The 27,871-nt window shown below is 40.1% G+C and overlaps 1 protein-coding gene across 2 annotated transcripts in view; it reads left to right on the forward strand.

Annotated features, from left to right (window-relative positions):
• The first annotated feature begins 13,808 nt into the window (after positions 1-13,808).
• TNFAIP2 (TNF alpha induced protein 2) overlaps positions 13,809-27,871 on the forward strand; it is a 33,620-nt gene continuing 19,557 nt past the window's right edge. Inside the window, exons 1-3 of one of the 2 annotated variants that reach the window (XM_063290368.1) lie at positions 13,809-13,945; positions 23,036-23,398; positions 26,731-27,340. In XM_063290368.1, the coding sequence (XP_063146438.1) occupies positions 23,050-23,398; positions 26,731-27,340 (959 nt within the window). In that variant the 5' untranslated portion in view covers positions 13,809-13,945; positions 23,036-23,049. Of the gene's footprint in view, positions 13,946-13,979; positions 14,052-23,035; positions 23,399-26,730; positions 27,341-27,871 lie in introns of those variants that run through there. The other variant, XM_063290369.1, reaches the window with a different exon arrangement.

Here is a 27,871-nt window from a genome sequence, read left to right on the forward strand (position 1 = left end):
AGACCTTGCTTGTTGTTTCAAAGCAAAAAACAAATATGACAATAACATAAGCCATGAAGCAGACTTTATTTAAAAGAAGATCTTCCTCCAACTGCAGGGAAAATGACAAAATCTAAGCTCTGTCCATGTGCATAATAGAGCTGTATGTTATTCATCTCCAGAATAAGTATGGCCTCTGGGTATCAAAAGATGTCTGAGCAATGAGAAAGAAATATGTAACCCCCCTTACCAGTATTTTAAAACACCAGCCAACTGCTGCCAGGAACAGCTGTACATTGTCCACCACGTTCTCCAAAAGTTTAGTAGAAGGATGTGGATCTGCTTTGACTTGTTTGGTGATGACTGAAATGTCATCAAAATACTTGAAGCATATGCAAATGCTTGAAACTCTCTGATCTCCAAGGAGTTTCCAATGACTCCTGTAACAACCAAGATTCAACAAGCTAATCAAACCTTCCTCTAGTTTACTATGCTGATTTCCACAGTGGCCTGACAGAGCCTTTGAGAAGCCCACAAGCAAGCAGCTAATATTTGGAGACAGGCTGCCTTTGATCTGTGCACATCCATCAAAATTAGGAGCCACTGGGTTTTTTTCCTCCATCGATTTCTTATTCCCAATTTAAACCATCTTCATTAACGGCCAGTGTAGAGGCAGTAACCAGCCTGCTTTGCCTGATCCCAAATAAGGCTAAGCAGAGTGAATGAAAGCAGTCAGAAGACGTGATGAAACTCCTTAATCTCACAATACATGGACAGACTCAGCCACAGTTACAACTGGGAAACTGTGATCATCCCAGACCAAGCCAAATCCAAAAACACTAGGGAATTCCTGGAAGCTTGGCATTCAGACAAATCAGCCATCAATAGACACATAGAAATAAACCATATTTACGAACCATTCAAAAGAGGCAATAAAAAAGCTAAGAAGGAAACAAAAAGACAGAACACACCTCATTCTGCCGTGATCAGGTGCTCAGACAATTGGTTCTTTTAGATCCAGAGACAATAAGCACACCAGTGGATAAAGAGGTTTGAAGCTTTATTATAAACTTAAACAAATTTATAGCATAAAGAAAGGAAAACCATTACATACCAAGCAAGTTGAAACCCAGTCTCCCATAGGCTGTCAGGAGCCTCTTAATAAGGACAGCAGAGATACCCGCGGGCGGCTCAATTTCCACAGCACCCAGTGCTCAGGTCTGTGCAGAAGCTCCCAAACTCAAAAGGCAGTCCTAAGGTTTCTATCAAAGCCTGGCCCTAAAGCCTCGTGACCCTGTTTCCATGGTACAGGGACTGCAGGATCTGACCTTGACTGGATAGTTCCCAGGATCTGGAGCACCTGTTTATGACATAATCCAAGAGCCTGGGAAGCTATACAGATAAGGTAGTGTTAACATGAACAGTCTTGGAGTTTTCTCTTCTGCCCCACATTTCAAACAGAAATGAAAAACAAGCCAGCTAAACATTAGTATAACTCAAAATAAACTCTAAGCTTCTTCGTGTGAAGGAGAAAAATCAAAATATGTCACTTAAACTCCTTGAAATACAATGGTCTTCCGCGTTGCCACTACACATCTCTCCAGCAGCCAACACGCAGATAAGCAGGGATTAACACCAGATAAACAATCAAGCAGAAAACAATACCCCAATCAAGAAACTACCAAGGAGAAAAGCACCAACACTGGCAGGGCAAGCTACTGTATACAAACAGGGGGCAAACCCCACATTTACTCGCACTGATAATGTTACCTAGTTGGGTAACGAAATGTCTACAAGCAAACAACCAAGCTCAGAGAGCACCAAGGACTCCGCAGTTCAACACTGAGCTACACATATTCTCTTCTATCAGAGTTTTGAAATTGGTTATTTTAGATTGGAGTAGCTCACTTTCCTGCATTGGTTCAACACAATTTCTCTCGCTGGACAATTCAGATCCTGCTGAATTATTCTTTCCTCAACAATGCTATCATTGCCTCAGAAGAAATGAAGTGGAATATTACAAACATTTATTGTGGTGAAAACCTTGAAACTATCTGGCTCAAACCTTTTTAAGTTCAGGGTCTTCTAAACAGAAACTTCCCTGCAATCTTCATGAAATTCTGTCAAAAAATGAAGTCATTGCTGATGTTTCCGTGCTTCCCTAATGTTGTCTATGTTCATTTTTTAATTTAATTAAATTTCAAAATAGTTTGATCTTAGTCCTGTTTCTGTTAAATCTCACATTTCTAAATCAAACCAGATCTTGCAATGTTCAGATCTTGAATTTGAATCATATATTGATTGATTTGCACACTCCTATCCTTCATGACAATTGCCATTTTCCATTCTAATTTTCCCAAACCCTATGTTTTCCATCTAAGTTGGACATCAACATCCTTCTCTGGCTGAGCATTATGGAGCTGTAGTCAATCATTTCTTGAGTGCACCAGGTTGGGAATCTTGGCCTAAAATTTCTCAACTGAGAATCAAAGATTTAGTAATATCTCTTAGTGTAAAAGCTGTATGGGAGAAGGTCTCACAGAAAAGTCTAGATGGTGTAAACTCTTTCTTCCCATATATGGCTATAGAAGATTATATATGGCTATAGAAGATTACAACTATAAAAGGTCTGTATACAGACCTGGATCCCTCCCTCCCATGTTTTGGGTTGGAGGCCAATGCAGAACTTCTGGAAGGTGCAGCTCTTCCTTGTCAGGTAGATTCACAATCACTCTAGAAGCAATCTCCATACTTTTTCTACCTCCCATTCACCATTTAACTGATAAAAATAGCTCCGATAATAAAAATAGCAAGATGCAGAGGGAATTGCTTTGAAGCTGGCATGGTGTCTGGAGACTTATTTTGTTGACAGGTTAATAAGAATAAGGTTAGGTTTTAGAAAGTTAGACAAGATAGGCATATAAGTAGGCAATAGTTAGAACTGAGACTATGTTAGTAAAACTGACATTTTACTTTTCTAACTGTTAAGCAATAAAGAAACCCTTGTTAAGGTAAAACATAATCCTATACTTGTCCTGCTTGTGTCTGTAACATGCAGAAAAATGAACCTGTGACCAAAATGGTGGCAGTGCTGGGATGATACAATATCCAAGTAGGACAAAGTGAATGAAAAAGAGAAAAGAAACTGTACCCAGGAAGAGGGAATTTGGGTTTGGCCCAAGGGAACTTTAGTTACCATAGCCAGTTTATCACCAGATTCCTGTTAACATTTTGGATGTCCTTTTAGATACCCCCTTGGCTCAGAAACAAACTGCTAAGGTAGTTTAAATAATTACATTAAACTGTGCTGAAAAGCAATAACAGTGCTTGTTGTTGTTGTTTATTTGTTCAGTCGCTTCCGACTCTTCATGGACCAGCCCACGCCAGAGCTTCCTGTCAGTCGTCAACACCCCCAGCTCCCCCAGGGATGAGTCAGTCACCTCTAGAATATCATCTATCCATCTTGCCCTTGGTCGGCCTCTCTTCCTTTTGCCTTCCACTCCCCCTAGCATCAGCATCTTCTCCAGGGTGTCCTGTCTTCTCATTATGTGGCCAAAGTATTTCAGTTTGGCCTTTAATATCATTCCCTCAAGTGAGCAGTCTGGCTTTATTTCCTGGAGGATGGACTGGTTTGATCTTCTTGCAGTCCAAGGCACTCTCAGAATTTTCCTCCAACACCACAGTTCCAAAGCATCTATCTCCCTCTATTTGCCAGTTATCAATCAAGCTGGTTGCCATAATTTTTTTGAGGTTTAGCTGCAAGCCAGCTTTTGCACTTTCTTCTTTCACCTTCATCATAAGGCTCCTCAGTTCCTCTTTGCTTTCAGCCATCAAAGTGGTATCATCTGCATATCTGAGATTGTTAATGTTTCTTCCAGCGATTTTGACCCCAGCCTTGGATTCCTCAAGCCCAGCACGTTACATGATGTGTTCTGCGTACAAGTTGAATAGGTAGGGTGAGAGTATACAACCCTGCCGTACTCCTTTCCCAATCTTAAACCACTCTGTTGTTCCATGGTCTGTTCTTACCATTGCTACTTGGTCGTTATAAACATTCCTCAGGAGGCAGACAAGATGACTTGGTATCCCCATACCACTAAGAACTTGCCACAATTTGTTACGGTCCACACAGTCAAAGGTTTTAGAATAGTCAATAAAACAGAAATAGATGTTTTTCTGAAACTCCCTGGCTTTTTCCATTATCCAGCGGATATTGGCAATTTGGTCCCTAGTTCCTCTGCCTTTTCTAAACCCAGCTTGTACATCTGGCAATTCTCGCTCCATGAATTGCTGAAGACTACCTTGCAGGATCTTGAGCATTACCTTACTGGCATGGGAAATGAGTGCCACTGTTCGATAGTTTGAACATTCTTTAGTGTTTCCCTTTTTTGGTATGGGATATAAGTTGATTTTTTTCCAATCTGATGGCCATTCTTGTCTTTTCCAAATTTGCTGGCATATAGCATGCATTACCTTGACAGCATCATCTCACAAGATTTTGAACAATTCAGCTGGGATACCGTTGTCTCCTGTTGCCTTGTTATTAGCGATGCTTCTTAAGGCCCATTCAACCTCACTCTTCAGGATGTCTGGCTCTAGCTCACTGACCACACCATCAAAGCTATCCCCGATATTGTTATCCTTCCTATACAGGTCTTCCGTATATTCTCACCACCTTTTCTTGATCTCTTCTTCTTCTGTTAGGTCCTTGCCATCTTTGTTTTTGATCATACCCATTTTTGCCTGGAATTTACCTCCGATGTTTCTAATTTTCTGGAAGAGGTCTCTTGTCCTTCCTATTCTATTGTCTTCTTCCACTTCCGCACATTGCTTGTTGAAAAATAATTCCTTATCTCTTCTGGCTAGCCTCTGGAATTTTGCATTTAATTGGGCATATCTGTTGCCTTTTGCTTTCCTTCTTTCTTGGGCTACTTCTAGTGTCTCAGCAGACAGCCATTTTGCCTTCTTGGTTTTCTCTTTCTTTGGGATGTATTTTGTTGCTGCCTCCTGAACAATGTTGCGAACTTCTGTCCAGAGTTCTTCTGGGACCCTATCTACTAAGTCCAGTCCCTAAATCTATTCTTCACCTCCACTGCATATTCCTTAGGAATATTAGTGAGCTCATACCTAGCTGATCTGTGGGTCTTCCCTAATCTCTTTAGTCTGATCCTAAATTGTGCAATGAGAAGTTCGCGATCTGAACTACAGTCAGCTCCAGGTCTTGTTTTTACCGACTGTATAGATGTCCGCCACCTTTGGCTGCAAAGGATGTAGTCAATCCGATTTCGGTGTTGTCCATCTGGGGAAGTCCACGTATAAAGCCATCTCTCAGGTTGTTGGAAGAGAGTGTTTGTTATGCAGAGTGAGTTGTCTTGGCAAAGTTCTATCAGCCTATGTCCTGCTTCGTTTTGTTCTCCCAGGCCATGCTTACCTGTAATTCCAGGTGTCATTTGACTGCCCACCTTAGCATTCCAGTCTCCTGTGATGAAAATAACATCTCTTTTAGGCATGTTGTCCAGTGGTGCTGCAGATCCTCACAGAACAGCTCTACTTCAGCTTCTTCAGCATCTGTGGTTGGGGCATATATTTGGATCACTGTGATAGATGGCTTGCCCTCAGTTCAAATTGAGATCATTCTGTCATTTTTGGGGTTGTATCCAAGCACTGCTTTAGCCACTTTACTATTGATTATGAAGGCTACTCCATTTCTTCTGTGGTCCTCTTGTCCACAGTAGTAGATCTGGTGGTCATTTGATGTGAAGTGGCCCATTCCAGTCCATTTCAGTTCACTGACACCCAAAATGTCTATCTTTAATCTTGACATCTCACCAATAACCACATCCAATTTGCCCTGGCTCATAGATCTTACATTCCAGGTTCCAATGGTGTGTTGATCCTTAGAACATCGGATTCGCCGTTCACCACCAGCACCGTCAGCCGCTAGCCGTCCTTTCGGCTTTGAGCTAGCTGCGTCATCACGTCTGGGACTAGTTGAACTCATCCTCTGTTCCTCCCCAGTAGCATTTTGACCATCTTCCGACCTGGGGGTCTCATCTTCCAATGGTATACCGACATATCTCTGGTTGTACTGATCCATTTAGTTTTCATGGCAAGAATACTGGGGTGGGTTGCCATCACCTTCCCCAGGGATCGCATTTAGTCTGACCTCTCTGTCATGACCTTCCCATTTTGGGTGGCCCTTCACAGTTTAGCTCATGGCATCATTGAGGTGCTCAAGCTCCAGCACCACGACAAGGTAACGATCCTTTGCTGAAGACAAACACAGTGCTAAGGAACAAGGAAACAAGAAAACCATTTAAACTGCAGTAAAAACATTAAAGAGTCAATAAAACTAAGTATATTACACATGAAAATATTCATTAGAAGCTTGGTGGTTACTCTACACAAATAATGTGAACAATACAGTACATTAGCACTTGGGTAAACTAATATAATAATACATCACTTCTGCTGTATTTGTAACTAACATACAGTGCTAATGCTATACTATATATCATTTAGTGTGTTTACACTGTATCTATATCCAATATATAAATAATATACTATGAACAATAAATAGTGCTTGTGCTATACCATTTTGTGTTTTCTTACCAATTCTGTGTGAAGATTATCATTTTGACTTGATTTGTGACAGCAACTTACCCTTTCTTTCTCACGGACCAATTAAAATTGCTGGGAGGCAGCACCGATAGACCACTTCATAAACTGTTGGCTCTACAAATTAAAATAGGTATGTAATTCATATGTTAGCATCATTTTTATTATTAACATCACCTTACCACCTTTGTGCAAATGCTACCAAGACAATGACATAATCAATAAATGTATCAAAATAAATAATGCTATATTTTTAAGGTAACAACATTGCAAAAATAGCCATTACATTTCCAGAAACTTTTTGAGCTGGTAGGGACATGTGGGCACTCTTGCCAAATAGCTATGAACAATGGGGGCTTGTTTGTTCATAACATGGCTACCATGGTAGACTAAGTTATAGAACATCCATTTACCTAAATACAAAGAGGTACAGTAACTCCCACTCTGTCTACTCAGGAGACATCTTCTCATCCTGACTTACTTTTGCTGTTGTTCCTGGCAGGTAGAAACATTTTTCAAAAAAATACTGGGCTATAGCCAGCCACCAGTCTCAAAGCAAAACCCATGGACCACAGGTCATACAAGATCTACCAGGTAGTCTGTTGTCCACAGGCAGAGCTCCTTCGGCATCCCAAGCCTGCCTTCCCAAGCCTGTCTGGAGAGCCAACTGCCAGTTAGCAAGAGTCCAGTAGCCCCTGCCTCAGCCCTACCTCCCTGAATGCACCATCAGCTGGTAAAAACCCAGGTGTTGCCTCAGTTCTTGCCCATGGTGTCCATAAGTCATCTGACTTGTGAGAATGGATCAGAGGCTGAAAATTGGTTCATTGAAGCATACTGGTGATTACAGTAGAGGTGACACAAATGCTAAAATTCAGAAAATTTAGAATAGCGAAAGGGCTCAAGTGCATTTATCAACTGTGATTCCACATCTGCTGTGCAATGTGAAAATGTGATTTTGCACAAGCAGCGACTCTTCATAAAAGTGGGACTAGTAAATACAGTAATGAATATTTAAAAATGAGATTTCATTGAGCTGGAGATCAACTCATTCCTAACCCTTTAGTTGGCAGAGATTTCTGTTGAAGAATATGCTTCACTAGCAAATTTGAGCTAAGATTTGTTGTTATAATGATACATAACAGAGTTCAAGTGGTAAATAAATGCTTAATATTGGACTGATTTTGTGGGTGGGGGTACAAAATTAATCTTAAAAATGAAAAGAATCAGTCATATATAAATGCAATCGTAATCATCATCTGATTTGCCAAAAAAGTGAACTCCCATGCTCGTAAAGCCAAAAATGGGGTGGGGTGTTTCATTGGGTAATCCTCACATTATCTGATTGTTTATTCTTTGGTTCTACAATTGCAGAAAGTTTGAAAAACACCACCACAGTTCTTTGGGAGTCAGGCGAAGGAAAGTGAGATGGTTGAGTCATCTGGCATCCTACTATTTAAATTTACAGGCAGCAGTTCAGGAGGATTTCAGAGAGGAGTCTTTTGTAGTCCTATCTAGAGATGCCAGGGAGGAGTTGCACACCCAGCATGTCCTTTGTCACTGAGCAATGGTCCTTCCCTCTTTGCAGCTGGTGTCACACCCTCCGCAAACAATACAGTATGTGATGAATAAGGAATTCATAATTGTGGTGTAATTTCACACCACTGGGTCATGAGTATTTATGGACTGCATGAAAGTTGTGTTATGGATAATGTATGCCAAAATTTTATTATAAAGCAATTAGAGAAATTGCCATCAAAAGATAATCTCAAAGGAATGAACTTTGAAAATCAGACTGGATTTCAAGGAAGTTCATTCCTTTGAACTTTGAAAATCCAAACTTGGCATAACCTTGCCAAGAGAAATTATGGTTACCATTAAAAAAGCAAATTAACAATTTCAATGCTAGAAGCAAATGCCAATTTTTTTAGAGGTGTATCATCCTTTGGGTTTGCATTTTATTTGTATTTCTATTCAACATTTGTACAACTTTGAACTTCTTAAGAAGGTTACGGAATATATACAATATGTTCATATTATGAATAAATAAATATAACCCATTGAACACCCACATAAAGATTAACAATTGTATTTAATCCCCTATGTAGTAAAAGTCATCACTGCATTTATTTATTTTCTATGCCACCTTTATTATTTTTATAAACAACTCAAGGTGGGGAACGTACCTAATGCTCCTTCCTCCTCCTATTTTCCCCACAACAGCAACCCTGAGTGGTGAGTTGGGCTGAGAGGGAGTGACTGGCCCAAGGTCACCCAGCCGGCTTTCATGCCTGAGGCGGGACTAGAACTCACAGCCTCCTTGTTTCTAGCCCGGAGCCTTAACCACTAGACCAAACTGGCTCTGTTGCTGAATTGAACTAAATATTTTAATTGAACCCAGACAGAACAAATATAGAAATGATTATGAACATATACTTTCTAATGAGACATTAATGAAAAGCATTTGGAGGCAGGTAAGTTTGTGTTTCAGCCTCCTGAATAATGTATTTTTTTACTTCTTCATCAAATAGTATTATTGGTTCTTTGTATTTTTAGGAAGAAACAGATCTAGAAATAAATCTATGCTTAATTTTACATTATTTTTAATTTTCTCAAGGTATTTCCCAGGTAGGAATTAGTAATCGTTTGGAAAGTTCAATCTAACTAGTTTTTTTAAAAATACACAACTCATTCCACTGGATGATCAAGCATCGTAAATTAATGTCAGCTCCGAAGGAATTTCATTCAGATTTCTTAGTTGATTTGGATGCCCTTTGTATAAAAAAGATGGAAGTCATAAGAAACAAACATCTCAGCAATGGAAACTACAAAGTACACCCTACAATAAACTATAAATTGATGGTTAGAACTCTGCTTCTTAGCAAATATAAAACTGGAATTTTTAAAGGAACAATATTAACATTACAATTATTTTCACTGGAGATTTTACTTACTAAAAGAAGAAGTAGAAGAAATGCAGTTGTGCAACGTTAAATAACAATTTAAGCCTTCTTCCACATTTCATTTCGCAGTCCAGCATCCTGTTTCTCACAGTAGGCACGCATGCAACGCAGACATGAAAGCATGTGTACTGCTCCCTCTTTCCAGTTTTTTAATCAACCTATTGCTAGCAACTAGTCAGAAGCAAAGAATTAGTAATTCTTTTAGAGAAAAGCTTGAGGAGCCTGACCTGAAGTCATTGCTTAAAGCTGATTTCAACATGTTATGCCAAATCCAAGTTCACAGGGGGAGCTGCCTAGGGACAGAGCCATACGGATGGCATGCTGTAAGCACTCTTCTCTGATACAGTTTCATTTCACAAATATTTCATTATAGTCTTTAAAGCAGGATCTGGCTCCATGTGCTGGGAAACTCCAAGTGGAAACAGATGTGATCATTCTGCACGGTTTGGTTTTTTCTACAGGAGTGAAATAGTAAACTGTTGTGCAAGGCAATAGACAAACAAACATTTAGCTGCCACAGTCATAGCAATAATTCCTTTTCCAGCATCAGCTACATAAGGACCAAAACAGCCTCTCCTAGCCTGTTGTCCTCCAATTGTGCTGGACCACAGTTCCTATCCTCTATAGCTGTTGAGGACACATGGTCATCCAAACTATCCTGAGGAGTCCATGGCTGGAGACAGCTGAACTACATTACTCCAACTTCTATTGATTTGTTAAATTATAATGATTAACTCTTTCTCCATAGGAAGGAATGGAAAATTCACAAAAATAGTCTGTCAGATCCTTTTGACAGAAAGGGATTGTACACAATATTTTATTTAAGGTAAGGATCTTCACTCATATCTACATACACACCAAACAGATGGTTGGCATGTCACTTCTGACACTGCTGAAATAGTCAACTCAGGAAAAAATATCAGGATTATGGAGAAGAGGGCATTAACGCTTTCTTTCCTGCCCCATATGAGATGCTATTCCCCTCTTCTTTCCACCGCCACTCCCTACTCATATGATAGCAGCTATTTTTGCTCCAGAGGCAAAGCTTTCCACTTAGGACTAAGGACAGGGTTGGCAGACAATTTTGGTTAGAATTGTACTAGGTAAGCAGCTTAAAGAAAATCTTCTTACAATGGTTCAGCTTTAACCGCATAAAACCAATCCTTCAATAGATTAAACATACCACAGCAAGAGCAGACATTTCCAGCAACATAGTCATATCAGCAGTGTCCTAAAGCTGTGAAAGGTACAGCCTAAGAAAATCAGAAGTAGAGAAGATTTGAGTAATACATATGTGATGGAAAAGCAAACCCTAAAAATTTCTTGCAGAAATTTGCTGCAGAACTAGGCTGACCATACGTCCCATTTTGAAAGGGACAGTCCCGTTTTTTTAACATTTCCAGACCGTCCCGTCATTTTAACATAAATGTCCATTTTGTCCCATTTTCTTAAAAACCTTACTTAAAAATGTGAAAGTTCCCGTGAACCTGTCCGAATACAGTCTGACTTTGAGTGGAAGGGGGGGGAGCTCAGCAGAAACGGCGGGAAAAAAGCCACAGAGCTCAACCCAGCGGGAAACCTAAAAAGAAAAGAACAGGATCAGTTGATAGGCAGTGATCAAAGGGTGAGCCGATTGGCTCCTGCCTTGAAACGGCGGGAAGAAAAGAACGTCAAAGCACAGCCAGAGGACAAATGGCTTGTCGGGGACAACCATTTACCAGACTCTCCAGCCCAGCCTTGCCTCTCGCAAACGAAGGAATCCGAAGATTCCCAGCCCAAGAAAACCAGAGAAGTTCCTGCCTGCTGATCCAGCCCGTCGCCCAGCCCCGTTTTGCCATCCCAATGTCCCGTTTTTGTCTCAAGGAAATATGGTCAGCCTATGCAAAATCAAGTTCAAAAATGTCATCAGAATGGCACAAAAATGACAATATAAATGGGCAGGTCACGTCAATACACATGCAAGGAAATATATGGGTGCAAAAGATGACATACTAGTGGCCCTACATGCTCACAAAGTCAAAAACCTACAGCATAAGATGCAGAGTTGAAATATGAAAAGTTGAGTCCAGCTTAGACCCTAGCCCTGGACTGTACGGAGTACAAATGCCTGTTGATGCTCCAGGCAGTGAACCTACCCAAATAAATATCATGACCAACATACTGAAGGACTAGTAGCATAATGCTCAGTTGCCACCTGTCCTATGGCACCTAGTAAAAATTTAAAAGCAAACATGTTTGCACGCAACTATTAATCAAATGTCTAATTTAGTTCTCATGTGTTTTGATGGTACACACATGTATATAAGCAATAGATCCTTAAAGTTTCTGTCTACTAAATATACGAACGTATGACTTTGCAGAGCTATGAATCTGCTATAATTCAGCAGTGGCAAGCAGTAGCCCCCAAAGACTCAGTCATGAACCCTTTCCCATTCTGTTAGCTGCTGACTGACTCTAGGGCCTGCAACATATGTACTCCACACTCTTGAACATGAGTGTATGCATTCATACCATACACTCACCTCTTGAACACACAAGGAGTTCCAAAAGGATTATCCATATGCTACACCACCCAGGTCTTTATAACCAAGCAACCCTTGGCCTTGAATATTTTCTCACATTTATTAGATTATTAGGCCACCATTCCTATTCAGAAAGAATACTTGAGGCATCCCACAAGCATCTCTAATTGGATCAACTTAAATAGCTATGCAAGTGTTTGAATTTTATAGGAATTTTGTAAGCTAGAAGGCATGATATGATTCATAACAATTTCTAATACTGTTGGGGTTGCCACAGATGATCAGAGCTTCAGCCTAGGAGTAAAAGAGAAAAGCAGAGTCAGAGGGAACAATAATGGCAGCTGTCCTAGGCATAGCATTCATAATCTGCCAGTCAATCTCTGACAACTGGGAGTAAAATAACAAGGTGCCTTACCGCCACCTTCCTCCACCACCCTAAAACTGGCCAGAAAACATGGAGATAACAGAATGCATTTTATATACTTGGATCTCATTCACTGCAATGATCGTTTCCCAACAGGTGCATACTGATTTTTAGAATGTGAATAAACCTGGACTTAGTTGCTCATCTGAGCTATAACCACTCATTTCTAAAAACACCAGGCAACTTATCCTTCTTCAACCTGATGGCTTTCAGTAGTCTTGGCCATAGTTCCCATTATCCCCAGTGGGTGTGGCAGCAAGAAATAATACACACTGGAATGTAACCCATCTAGAGAGCATCAGGGCAGGGAAAGCCAATGAGAGGCCTGTGGTTTTAAAAAGACAGCACAGAGTTCTGGTTGCAGAGAATGTAGCCCTCCCATCCAGTGGATCTCCTGCTGGCAGGACTCAGGGCTACTAGTTTCATGCCTCTGGATGACTTAAGCCACTTCCTTCCAGCTATATTGCCCAAGGACAGAGGATGAAGGAGACACTAAACTGATGAGTGATCAGAAGACCACAGAATCTACCACTTGTTGGATCCCTGCTGCAGACAGACAGACTGAGGCACTAGAGGCCATGGCTTTTATCCAAAAGATTTGGTTCTCTGATCTTACTGTACTTTCAGTGACCAAGTACAGCTCTAAGAAAATCACTCGAGGTAGAAACTTAAGTGTCTTCCTGGTATGGGGCCACCGCAACTAAAAAAAGATTTGCCATCCAAACCAGTGGGAGTTACATTCCTGCTTTAGGGAAGATGAGTAAGCAGGGATGAATAGGAAAGCGGTTCTTGCTTCCTCCAGTTGCACGCTTCAAACATAGGCTGAGTCTGAGGAGCTTGGACGCAACGGCGCTCGGCTTTTCCTTCGTCAGGGAAGGGCGGGCACACGGCTTTGGTAACAGACCGCGGCGGGCCTTTCCAACGCCTGGCCTCTCCACGGACCTTATCTGCGGCGGGGAGGGGGCGTCCAAGCCTTACTGCTGAAGCGCCGGAATGGACGGCCAAAGACAGGCGCCAGGAGCAGCGTCTGCTTCCTCGCCCGCGCGCTCTTCTGCTCTCCCTCAAAAACGGCGAAGCCCGTGCGGGAGGGCGAAGGGATAGTCTTTCTTTTTTTTCTTTGCTACGAGACTAATTTTTCTCCAGTTTCCCTGGAGAGATAACCTCCTCGCTCGGGTGACTCCTGATGACCGCTCCCTCAAGCCGAGGCTGTTGGCTGGAAATTCCACTTTCCGGGAAACTTTCCCAGAGCCTCTTGGCTCATCTCGGGCGAGGCGGGGTTTCCAGCCGTTCACCCCCAGGGATGCGTGGGCTGGATCGCCGACGAGCTCCCGCCTCTTCCTTGTTATATAGCCCTGAGCGCACCCTCTCCCAAAAGCGGAGTCCGTGCATCAGCCCGAGGTGGAGCAAGGTTGTTCGCCTGCCAGCCCTGACTTCCAGACCCCGTAAGTCGCTTCCTGCCCTCCTTTCCGTCGCCTGAGCCGTCGCGCTGGCTTACCCAGCTCCGTTAAGGACCTCGCGCTCGTATTTGCACCACCTGTGCTAACCTTGGTTAGTTTTCAGCTCGGTTAATTTTTTGCATCTCATGCCACTTCAGCCTGTTGGGTTGGTTTATGGTTTATTGAGCAAGTCCAGAAAACGAGCGTGATCTGCGAACGCCATCGAAGTGGCGGATCTCGGGGCTTTTTTTTCTGGCCTGGTTTGTCAGCGCCTTTGTCCTTTACCTTCTGTACCTGCTGCCCTCCTCCTTTCCCACTGGAGCTGCTCAAGGAGAAAGCGAAGTAAATATCGTACGTGGGTTTGTGAAACAGACAATTCTTTAATAGAGTTGCCGGAAAGATTCGCCTAGACATCGTACCAGGGTTTGTGTCTCCTTGTTCCCGTCTCCTGGATGGGTCCAGGTTCTCTTTGGGAAAATTACACGCGCGTGGGAATGGACGTCCAGGGCAGGCTCAATTAGAAACGGGGTCTCCCAGGTTTAAGGGAGCTTCTGGTGATCTACTAAATGCATCATGGCAATCATGAGTGAGAATTAACACAATTGGAAACCACGCCAAAAAACTATGAAGTGGTATATTTAGCTTAAGCTATTGTGCAAATCCAGCCAACTATGGCTTTTAAACTATGATTTATGGTAGCCTTTTCTGACCTGATAATTTCCAGATGTGTTGGAATGGCAATTCCCAATAATAATGTTATAATTTTATCATTAATGTTATTAATATCCCATGCATTCAGTGGGAAGGCTTGCTTAATTTGATATATGAATTCAGCCATCTGTGGCTTATTCAATCCACATTTAACAAACCATGGCTTAAAATGTTTGAAATTGCAATATTTCTTTTAGTGATGGATTAAAAGGTGACAGTTGACTAAGTGGCAAGTCAGTATTTGTGGTCACTGAATATTTGAGTCAACCAACAGGTAAACAACATCCTGAGTCACAGATACACCATGCATTCAGATCGTATATTACATGCTTTGTTTACATATGGCAAGAAACCTAAATTTGTGGTGTGTTTAGGATTTTATCCAAACCAGAGTGCCTAGCTGAATTGTCTCATAATAAACCAGAACCTGAAAACAAGACTTGTCTTGTAAGGAGAAGAATCTGTCAGAGATCCTGGTTTAGTTAAAACACTAGGCAAACCAAACCACAGATGGAATTGAGTTTCTCCTACTAGTAGAGGGTTAGGGAAGGATGGGCAGCCATAGGGCATAGAAAGAAATGTGCTTAACATGGAGTTCCATCTGTCCCCAAATATCCTCTCACATCACCAGGCCAAAGAAACCACAGAATTCTGATAACCATAGGCTGTGATCCAATCAAACAAGTGAGCCAAGTCATAGAACACAGATGGTGTGGAGGACAACTTGACAAAAGGTCATCTTTAGGACTAGAGATTTTTCAGATGCTTACAGAAAGCTTGAAATGCCTGCTTTAATTTTTTCATTTTAAAGGTATAAATTTTGCTTCCTTTTAAAAATATTTTAAAATTGTTAACCCTGCTTCATCATGGAGCAAAAGATTTTCTTCTGAGATAGGGTGAAATATAAAATTAACTTTCATTTTTGTCTAGAATTACATAGTATTCACAACCCAAAGTGCAGAGAGTCAGCTTTATGCAGTCTTCCTTAATTGATGATGTTTCAAGCAATCCCATTTATCTGGTTTGATGAAAAAGATTCAAACCACAGAATAATACTGTAAATAGTTTAATTGAAATTAGTGGTTTATGAAAGTACTTACCTTCGATTGGAATGTGCCCAAGTAATGTTTTTGTTCTAGCATCGATTTTTTAATAAGAATTTTATTAAGTTTCAAATAAAGATAAAAGCTACAGAAAAACAAAAAACTACAAAGAAAAAAAACTAAAAAAGTGTAGAAACACAAGATAACATTTTTCAAAATTACAAAAAGAGGTGACTTCCGACTTTTAACAGCAAGGATATGCAACAATATTCCATAATCAATCCCTTACTCTATATTAAACCAAAATCACATTATTTCTATATATCATTCCATTGGCACATTATAAAAATCACTAAATACAGTTACTCTGTCTTTTTATAATAATATATATATATATATATATACACACACACACACACACACACACACCTCCTAACCAACTCCCCCCAAAGATAACATTTATTTAATTATTTCCTTCCTTCTACTATTCTATACATTCCTGTCTACTATAAAGATCAAACTAAAAAACATATAAATTGTCTGCCATTGAACTTGATAATACAACAGTTTTAATAGTCTTAATCATATTAAACCCCAAACAAGATATTTATTATTTTTTATTATACCTTAATAATCTTAATCCAAATTAAAGATAAATGAAATCAGCAAATCTTAAAAGCAATCCAGATAAATATTCTTAAACCCTTATCCCATTTCAAAATAAACCAGAGCATTTACATAGCCCCACAATGCGCACAGAGCTTTTTTCTTAAAAAAAAATCGAACAGCCCAACAGCCCCCCTCAAAAACTCTGACTTCTCTTCAGGAGATCTCCCATACATAATAACCCCTTCTTTTCCATGGTGTTCCATCAGAAGATCAATTTCACTTGTGGCTTGCAACTCCATCTCTCCTTTTAATTTCTTCAACTCAGCTATCTGATCTTCATCCAGCATTTCAACAGAAGTCCTGAGCTCACTCTTAGAAGAGGCATTTCTGTCGCTATTAAATTCCTCAGTTTCATCCACGACATCCCCAACCAGATGACACATTTTAGACCTCATATTTTCCACAGTGTCCTGAATCCCTTGCATAAAAACTTGATATGAATCAGAAAGAATCTGTTTAAAATCTTGTTGGAAGTCAGAGAAAGTCTGTTTAAAATCCTCCATGGCTCACGCAGTAGATTATGGCACCCCCTAGGAGCTTAACCAGCAAAAGTTGAAGATATGAAAGAATTCTGGAATGTGTTTACATAAGCAAAAGTGAGATATGCAGACAGTTCCCCAGGGAAAGTAGAAGCAGAAAACAAAGTTCAAAACAGCCAATTCAACTTGTAGGAAAATGCTAATATCTTCAAATTCAGTACAAAAATAATAACAGGGAGACAATTATTTACTCTCAATCCTCCTTAATATTAGGATGGAAAATAAAGTCCAAAACTTAAAAATATTTTTTTTAAAAATTGATCCCCAAAATAATGATAAGCACCAAGAGAACCCGCTTCTCCTTGCTGTAGAAAGCCTCTCTTAGGGTACGCGTACTTAAAAGAAATATAAATTGGGTGATTTAGAAATGGGGCAGCCGGTCTTAGTGTCCCTTTATGGCTACAGCACGGCTTGGAAATGGTGTCGTCCCAGCCTCCCGGCTAGCTCTTATCAGTCGAGCGCAAACACTGTTTGAGATCTTCTGGCTGCAAGCAGCCATCAGGACAGATGGGGTGATTCCAGATGTTTTCCTCTTTCCGGAAACACACTCAGGTTTAGTATAAAACAGTTACCTGTAACTGTTTTAAATTTTAAAACAAGATTAATAAAACTGATTTGAAACACTTCTGATGCTTAAATTTTGAACTGATTTTTATTTAATTCTGATGTTTATGATTTGTTTTTTTATACATTTTCCCTTTTTCAAAATAAGTCAGCTCAATGAAATCTAAATAAAAGCATTTTATGCCTACATTTATAGTCTTTTCAAACTAATTAAATTGAGAAATGAACACAAGGAAGCAACATTTGAAAGCACAGAGTATATATTCTCAGAATGTATAGATATGATGTGGGAAAAAATCCAGTGTTTAATCGTAATGGCTCTTGATATAAACCATGATGCTCTCCATGGAGTTTTAGACTTCAGCTTCAGTCAGCTCCAAGTAGCATAACCAGTGGCAAGGAACAGTACATATTGTAGTCCAAAACAAGGCACCGTGATGCCTACCCTTTGCTGTAAAGGACTAATGCACAATCCTTTATAAGTGTCAAGGTAAAGTAAATGTCACATTACTTTTTTTTTAAGTCTGCATTTTACAGATATTCTGGAGTATACAGTGGTTTGGGAAAGGAAGCATTACACATCACGTGTACTTTCTGCATAATTCTTAGGTAGCATTTTAAACTTGGAAAATTATAGAGCCATTGTTTTGCAGATGCAATTAGAGCTAGATTATGGTTGTATTCCTCCCTTGAGAGACCCTGCTGTCAGTATTTCCTTCTTTCCAGTCACAAGAAAAATAAACAATAGATTAAAAGCAAGAACTGTTATTCTACAGTTGCTACTGCTCTCATATTTTTCAGTCATTATTTTGCTTTAAGCAGCTATACATTTTCTCTGCCTTACTGGGCAATTTTGCTCTGAGAGACACCTTGATCTTGTCAGATGTGTATGGATTTACCAAGGGAAAACAAAAATCTTTTGCAGAGATAATTGAGAATATACAGACATTCACCTTATGTTGCTGTCTGCAGTGGAGGTGGGGCAAAGTCAGCAATATTCACCAGAATTAGTTATGGTCACCTGCAAAAGTCTTTCATCAGCAGAACATATTCTTGTGGATCTTCTGCTTTCTTTGCATTTATTTAGGGCTAACCCAAGATATGTTGCTAAGATGGAGCAACAATGGCCATGTACCTCGACCCACCAGATTGCTTTGGCACAGGAGGCAAGAAAGCAATAAAAATACATCGAAAGCAAATGAAGTAGCAACCTATTTGCTGCCTTTTAAAAACTGATGCTGCCAGAAGTAGATGCTACGAACTTTTTCATTATAAAATTTTACAATTATTTTCAATATTATGATTTATGAGGCACCAGTGGTTTCCCCATAAAGAGTAACATAAACTGAAACATAACATAGATTCAGCCTTAAAGTTACTTAGAATCCAAATTTCAACTACAGAAAGAAAATAACAGAGATAAAATAAATGATTAAGGAAGAAATAATTGATGCAGCTGTCTCCAACCTGGTGTCCTCTAGATGGTTTGAACTGGAGGACATGTGCAATCCAATGTATCTGGAAGACGCAAGGTTGGGAAAAGGTGATGATCGGCAGAACTGGAGAAGAAAGAGGCTGGGCAAGGAAGATAGGCCTCTTTGACATGGACTCTCAGTTGCTCCACACTCCATATTTAATATTTGAATCACTGAATCCTAGAACTGGAAAGGGGCACTTGTTGTTTATTCGTTTAGTCGCTTCCGACTCTTCGTGACTTCATGGACCAGCCCACGCCAAAACTTCCTGTCAGTCAACACCCCCAGCTCCCCCAGGGACGAATCCACCACCTCTAGAATATCATCCATCCATCTTGCCCTTGGTCGGCCCCTCTTCCTTTTGCCCTCCACTCTCCCTAGCATCAGCATCTTCTCCAGGGTGTCCTGTCTTCTCATTATGTGGCCAAAGTATTTCAGTTTGGCCTTTAATATCATTCCCTCAAGTGAGCAGTCTGGCTTGATTTCCTGGTGGATGGACTGGTTTGATCTTCTTGCAGTCCAAGGCACTCTCAGAATTTTCCTCCAACACCACAGTTCAAAAGCATTGATCTTCCTTCTCTCAGCCTTCCTTATGGTCCAGCTCTCGCAGCCATATGTTACTACAGGGAACACCATTGCTTTAACTATGCGGACCTTTGTTGTCAGTGTGATGTCTCTGCTCTTAACTATTTTATCGAGATTTGTCATTGCTCTTCTCCCAAGGATTAATCATCTTCTGATTTCCTGACTGCAGTCAGCATCTGCAGTAATCTTCACACCCAGAAATATGAAGTCTTTCACTGCTTCTACATTTTCTCCCTCTATTTGCCAGTTATCAATCAAGCTGGTGCCATAATCTTGGTTTTTTTGAGGTTTAGCTGCAAGCCAGCTTTTGCACTTTCTTCTTTCACCTTCATCATAAGGCTCCTCAGTTCCTCTTTGCTTTCAGCCATCAAACTGGTATCATCTGCATATCTGAGACTGTTAATGTTTCTTCCAGCGATTTTAACTCCAGCCTTGGATTCCTCAAGCCCAGCACATCGCATGATGTGTTCTGTGTACAAGTTGAATAGGTAGGGTGAGAATATAGAACCCTGCCATACTCCTTTCCCAATCTTAAACCAGTTCATTGTTCCGTGGTCTGTTCTTACTGTTGCTACTTGGTCGTTATACAGATTCTTCAGGAGGCATACAAGATGACTTGGTATCCCCATACCACTAAGAACTTGCCACAATTTGTTGTGGTCCACACAGTCAAAGGCTTTAGAATAGTCAATAAAACAGAAATAGATGTTTTTCTGAAACTCCCTGGCTTTTTCCATTATCCAGCGGATATTGGCAATTTGGTCCCTAGTTCCTCTGCCTTTTCTAAACCCAGCTTGTGCATCTGGCAATTCTCGCTCCATGACTTGCTGAAGTCTACCTTGCAGGATCTTGAGCATTACCTTACTGGCATGTGAAATGAGTGCCACTGTTTGATAGTTTGAACATTCTTTAGTGTTCCCCTTTTTTGGTATGGGGATATAAGTTGATTTTTTCCAATCTGATGGCCATTCTTGTCTTTTCCAAATTTGCTGGCATATAGCATGCATTACCTTGACAGCATCATCTCACAAGATTTTGAACAGTTCAGCTGGGATGCCGTCTTCTCCTGCTGCCTTGTTATTAGCAATGCTTCTTAACTCAACCTCACTCTTCAGGATGTCTGGCTCTAGCTCACTGACCACACCGTCAAAACTATCCCCGATATTGTTATCCTTCCTATACAGGTCTTCTGTATATTCTTGCCACCTTTTCTTGATCTCTTCTTCTTCTGTTAGGTCCTTGCCATCTTTGTTTTTGATCATACCCATTTTTGCCTGGAAAAACTTAAACACTATTAAATCCAACCTCCTGCTCAGTGCAGAAATCCAACAAAGAGATGGATACTGAGCTTTGTCTTGAACACATCTTGTGAATGGAAGCCCCTCCGCCTGCTATTTCTGTGTAATTGTTCCTATTGTTGAAATGTTCTTCAGGTTAGAAAACTTTTTCTAACATTTGAGTTGCTTTTTGTAAATAAATACATTTTTCTGTAACTTGTGAGCTGCCTTGGTAGAATACAAATGTTTGCTAAAATCATTCAGTTAAAAGAAGTGTATATAGCATACTGTCTTTGTGAATATAACAAATGACTCTGAGTCCCATTCATAACTCTAATGTGCCACTAAACCTTTCTATAGCATCAGTTATACCATTACATGCCTTGTAAAGCTAAGTTTAATCTCCATTCTAGGCCAACTGGCAAATTCTTCTATAGATACAAATTCTTACTTATTTTGGCTACTGCTTCAGTACAAGGTCACCAAACAATTCATCATGAATATTTCATGCTGTGTGAGCAGTATATAAATTTAATAAATAAATAATAATATAAGAATGAAAGTGATTTGTATTAAAACATGTCACTGATAAAAAAAATAACGTTGATATTTACACGTCACCCAAAGAAATTCCATTATTGGATGGGTAAAAATAGAATTAACAACAATAATAATACAACAGATGTCCTGACAAGCAGGAACCACGCCGAGACAAGGAATGAGTCTCTAGTGTTTATTACTGCTACAGTAGACAGAAAATCCTACCAAACTGAAGAAGCGTGGGAAAAACCCAGACAGATAAACCCCAAAGTCAAGGCGGGTCTGTTCTGGTTCTCTTTGAATGACAGCTCAAACTCTCTCTACTACGCATGTGTTTTCCCCCCTGGATAGGGGCCCCCTCCTGCTCACCATCAGTGCTCATGACAACAGAGGTGTGTTTAGTTTTCAGGAATAAGAGTAATAGGAGCCTTATGTGGCACAGAGTGGTAGGCGGCAGTATTGCAGCCAAAACTCTCCCCACGACCCGAGTTCAATCCCAGCAGACGCCGGATTCTCCGGTAGCTGGCTCAGGTCAACTCAGCCTTCCATCCTTCCGAGGTCGGTAAAATGAGTACCCAGCTTGTTGGAGAAGGTGATGACTGGGGAAGGCAATGGCAAACCACCCTGCTATAGTCTGCCAAGAAAACGTCGCGAAAGCAGCATCCCCCCAAAGGGTCAGACATGACTCGGTGCTTGCACAGGGGACCTTTCACCTTCACAATAGGATTATACCATCTCTGGAAAAAAAACACCTGTTCTTCCTGCTTTCTTCAAACCTGTTTTACCTGCTTTCTTTAATTGCAGTGGCAGCAATTCTTAATTTCATGGTAAATTAGACTTCCTTGGTCTGGTGCCTTCCAGCTGTGTCAGACTCCAAGTCGCATAATTCTAGTATTGGGAAGAGGTTGAAGTAATTGAAATCTGGCACAGCTGCAGGGTGTTGGAGTGGGGAAGGCTGACATGAGATCACCAGCCAACGTATAGCAAGCCTATTGGGTCTGCCTGAAAAGCCTGTGTCAGTTTAAGATAGAGCAATGTTTCTCAGCCTTGACAACTTTAAGCTGCGTGAACTTCAACTCCCAGAATTCCCCAGCCAGTGTATAAAGCCATTTCACAAGCCATTATTGCAAGGACTATAGATTGCAGACTGACTATCCCAGCTATAGGGAAGGAGGACTTGCACTAGATCCCCAAGTTGTTGGTTGTGGATCCTTGTAAATACACAGCTGATCAGTGCTGATCAATGAATGATGTGCTTTACTCTCCTCCCTTCCCTCAGGCACAATTTCAGGTGGGGAAGCAAGGAAGATATCTAAAGACTAAATATCTATATGGATTTTAGAAGCAAGGATATTTAATGTAATCAATATAACTGTTTCTTCCTATTGCACATTAAGTGTGTTCGTATACTGTACAGTACTGAAAACCTTTAAGTCATATTGCCAAAATATATTCTATAAAGTTAAAGTATTTTATTTTTCTCAGTTATATACGGTAGAATCCAAAGACTCTTAATATAATGTTAAGCATTATTATTTGAGCCTCAGAATAGTCTTGCTTTCTCAACTCATGGGGATTCATTGTCATAGTATGTTAAGACTATTTTATCTCTATTTTGCTTGTAGTATTACTTGCCTTTTTAATTACTGAATGAAAATTATGGAGCCTGATAATTTCTTAATATAATTTGCAGGGTCATAGAAGAAGATGCTAAAATCAATGCCCTTTTTATATAGCAGTCCTCCAAAACCTGCTAAAGAGGCTGAAAGCAAGAAGGCAGCCAAACCTTCATCATCATCTGAATCAGAACCTGATTCAGTGTCAATTGAATCATCCTCTGAAGAAGCCCATCCAAAAGACAACATGAAAACTGAAAACCACAGGCAGACTCCCTCCCTTGAACATTTTCCTCAGCCACCTTTGGAAGTCACTGGAACAGACCATGTTAAAGGAAAGCATAAAAAAGGACTAAGGAAAAGAATTGTTTGTTTATTTGACAGAGGTGGGAAAAGCAAAGAAAATAAACCTCAGAAGGAAAACTGTCAACTAGTTACAGGTATATAATGACCATATGGAAGGACAGCCTGTTCCTATATGTTATTGTCCAGTATTGTAGATTTACAAGAGGAATTGGCAATGTAGTGTCCCTAGGCATCAAACACTCAAAATATTCTAAGTGACAGCCACAGAACCTCAGTAATGAAAATGTTTTTTTTTAATTAAATGGTGAAATATGAAATTTCAAGTGTGAGTTGGCTGAAATTTCACAAGATTGAGCCATCTTGAAAATTGCAATCTTGTTTTTAAAAATTGCATCTGTCACCATGAAAGAGAATGACATCTGAAATAGTTGGTAAGTTTTGTATAGAGTTGGAGAGTCATGTAGACTATAAGATCCAATCCCATGCTTAATGCATGATATGTGGGCCTATTTCATCCCTAAGAAATGACTTGCTGGCTGATCTACAAAAGAGAAGGCTCATTCTTCTTATCAATTGTCCCTTTGTCAAACTGCTGTTAACTTTCAGAAATGATTGTATATGATCTACCAATATTAAAGTAATTCTTCCATTGGGATCAATTAAAAGCAGGAGGACTTCAAATTGATGCTTGCCCTCTGGAATATCATCCACCCTGAGATCATCCTGCCCCCACCCCCCGCTGCCCTTTCACAAGGCATTAAAAACCTGGCTTTACCATCTAGCTTGGGGCCCTGATAGTATGCGTGAGCCCATTTCATGGTTAATTTGAGTGGGATGTTCTAAATGTTCTCAGCTGCTATTTTATGCCGTTTATGTTTTTTTTAATTTTGGTTGTTTTTATTTTGTCATTAATTGTTAGCTGCCCAGAGTCATATATATGTGGGCAGTTATATAAATGTATTATATTAATTAATTCTTCACAGTGTACATATTTTAAAAAATGATAGGGTTGGAGAAAGAAAGAGGAAGTCAGGGTGTGATATTCTTCAAGGCTACTCTGAATAGTTGCTAGATTTTTTTTTGAGAGAGATTCATCCATGATTCTCCAACTACAGAGTTAATGGATAGCAGCTACATATAGGGTCTTTGTGATGGGACCTGCTTTTGGAATTCCCTTGCCAAAGAGATTTGCCTGATGCTATTACTAAATCTGTTTTTGATTATGTTCCATCAAATCAGTGTCAACCCTTAGCAACCACATAGATTTCCTCCATGATGATCTGTCCCTAACCTGGTCCTTCAGGTCTTCCAAAAGGGCATTCATTGCTGCTGTAACTCAGTCCATCCACCTTGGTTGGCTGCTGGTTGTCCTCTTTGCCTCTTTCCTTCCAGCCTTTCCAGCATTAGAGCCTTCTCTAGAGAGCCAGGTCTTCATATAATGTGTCCAAAGTAGGATAATTTGAGCCTGGTCATTTGTGCCTTGAGTGAGAACTCTGGTTGATTTGGTCAATGATCCATGTGTTTGTTTTCTTGGCCGCCCATTGAATTCTCAGAGTCTTTTCCAACACCAGAGTTAAAAAGCATCAATACTCTTCCTATCCTGCTTCTTCAAAGTCCAACTTTCGCTTCCACAGAGTGTCACAGGGAACCCCATTGCTTGCACTGTTCTGATCTCTACAAGTATGGACATATCATGGCATCTGAATATCTTTTTCAAGGCCATCGTGGCCGCTCTACCAATTCCTAGTCTGCAGCATATTTCTTGACTGCTTGTTCCTTTACTGTAATTGGTGATCCTATAAGGCAGAAGCTATCTATTGCTCCAATATTCTCATTATCAGTTCTAAGACTGGTAGTTATACCTGTTGTCATTGGTTTGGCCTTCTTTATATTTAATTTTAGCCACATTTTTTGATTGTACTCCTTGACCTTTATTAATAGAACTTGCAAATCCTTTGTATTTTCAGCTATCAGAGTAGACATCAACTTAGCGCAGGTTATTGATGTTTCTTCCTCCAGTTTTAAAACCATGCTCATCTTCCAATCCAGCTTCCATTCAGCATATAGGTTGAATAAATAAGTCTCTGTCCTTCTTCACAGCTCAGAGGGTGAGAGATCATCCTGCTGGAATGGCTGCCACTAGGTAAGATTTGGAATTGAAACCCTTTATTCAGACAGGTGATCTTGGACTAGCAATTACCTCTCTGCATGTGCTGCATCACAGATTTACTATAAAACTGTACTGATGTACACATCACTTAACATTTCTCAGAGAAATGGTACAGGGCAAATGCTACTCACTAACACTTCAAAGAACATTATTCTTCTGCCAGTGAGCTCCTGATTCATTTTGGCTACTATTAATCATCAAGAAGTTCTGTAAAGGCCAAAATGGATTTTGGAGTATCAGAAACATAAGTTTCTACCCAACTGAGACACAGTCAAACCACAGTTTAACAGACCTACATTGCAATGGACAAAAGTTTGATCCCGCTATCACCCCCAAATAAGGCAATTCTGTTGTATCCAAGGAAGTCCAGACAGTTAAATGTACAGTATGTAAATTACATGTTCGTGTAAATTCCGCAAATGATCTTAATTGATTAAAATGATAGTTATTTATTAGATTTCTAACGTGCCTTTCATTCAGGAGTTATTTGCATCATTTGTGTAATAATGGCATAATACAAATGACATAAATCACCAGAAATGATGTTTTTAGATTCAGTAGACATCCAGAATAACAGATACTCTCTCACCTGAATGGCCCATTAAATTTATTTTGAAGCTGGATTGATCAGTTCAACAAAATAAGGTAACAGAAATATTTAAATCACAGACAGGAAATAAAGAATTAGCAAGATATAAAGCTGCTAGATCAGCCTTCTGTCTGCTTACTTCTTGAAGAGAATTTGTATCCTTGAGGAGCAAGTCCAAAAAGACAGTAAAGTCTCATTAAGATCAAGAAACACTGAGGGATTTCTTTTTTTTTAATTGAGATCCCATAATCAAGGTGAGTTCTCACACTTCTTCTGTGGATGAAGTAGTATAAGTTCTGTGATGCCCGACTGCCTCCCAAAACATTCTAGAAGGGCAGTAGACCTTAATGAAATTACACAGTGCCTCAGAGAGCCTTTTCACTGCTTTCTGAGGGTTAATATGTTGGGGATGATCTCTCACCCTGTCAGCTGCGAAGAAGGACAGAGACTACACAAGTATGCTCAGAAGGTCTTTTTCCTCCTTTTTAAGGTGGTAATCTTTGAAGTCATGGAGAACAAATTTAGGGTAGCTACAGAGACCAATCTAAATTGTTTCCTTGAAAAAAGCAACACGTACATAATTTTTTAAACCATGAACTGCTCTGAGTACACTTAAGTTGAAGTTGGGGGAATATAACTTGAATTAATTAGTAACCTGTTAATCACATGATATTGACTACCGCAGTATTCCTACTTTGTTTTGCTAGCTGACCAAATCAAAAAGCTGATTAAGGAACAAAATTTTTATGAAGCCAGTCAACATCTCCTTATCATGCGACCAGAATCCAACAGCAACCAGGACAACAGAAGCAAAGAAGAAACATTAGGCGATCAGACTGAAATTGAGGCTTTATTTGAAGTTTTAAAGCAAAAGGTCCTCAGCATCATATATTCATCTATCAGCATAGCATCAGCACAGCCAGAATTGCTGCATAATGCAGTGAGAGCAGTAATTAACCAGGTGGAGGAGGAGGAGAGAACTGTGCATTCCCAGCCCAGAAAGTGGAAAGAGGAATGGAGGAACACTATCCAAAAATCTGTAGAAGAACGAATGAAAGAGCCTCCTTTGGTTGTTAACAAGGACCTCTCTAGCACTGCTAACAGTTTCTTGCATATGGGGAAGACTATGAAAGAGGACATGATCACAGTGGTGCAGCATATTAAACAACATTATCCTGAGCATTTTCAGGTGTGCGACACTTATGCCAAGTTCTACCACCATTGTTTCTCTTCTCAGATGGAGATGTTTGCTCAGTTTGGACTGAGCAATCGGGACATTTACCTTCTCCTCACCTGGGTGCAGAATTTTTATCCAGAGTAAGTAATGATTTATACTATAGCTGGGTTCTGCTGCAAGTCTTGCCAGTTAAGACACCAACCAACTCTGGGAAGTGTACAATAAAACTGGTGTACAATAAAACATAAAAACAGGATACAATAATTATAAAAAAATGAAAGGTAAACAACAAAAACTGATGGTGGATCTAATTAATTACAACTGCACATAATCTAGCAGGGTCCTCAACCAACCTAGCCCAAAGCCTAGGAGAACAGTTAGGTCTTTAAGGCTTTCCAGGATGCCAGCAAGATACCTAAGAGCTAGTATCAGCCACACAGATACCAGAGGGAATCTCATTCCAGAGGGCAGGCACCACAACAGAGAAGACAGACTTCTGGGTCTTGATAGATGGTGATGTTTAATTGAAGGGATGTGGAGCACACCAACTCTTGTTGGATCGAACTGGCTGGTCTGATATTATGGAAGATATGCAGTCACTCCTGTAACCAGGCACTACACTATATAGGGCTTAACAGGTTATAGCCAGCATCTTGAATCACACCTGGAAG

Source organism: Candoia aspera, chromosome 1 (genome assembly GCF_035149785.1).
Source record: "Candoia aspera isolate rCanAsp1 chromosome 1, rCanAsp1.hap2, whole genome shotgun sequence".
NCBI classification, from domain to species: Eukaryota; Metazoa; Chordata; class Lepidosauria; order Squamata; family Boidae; genus Candoia; species Candoia aspera.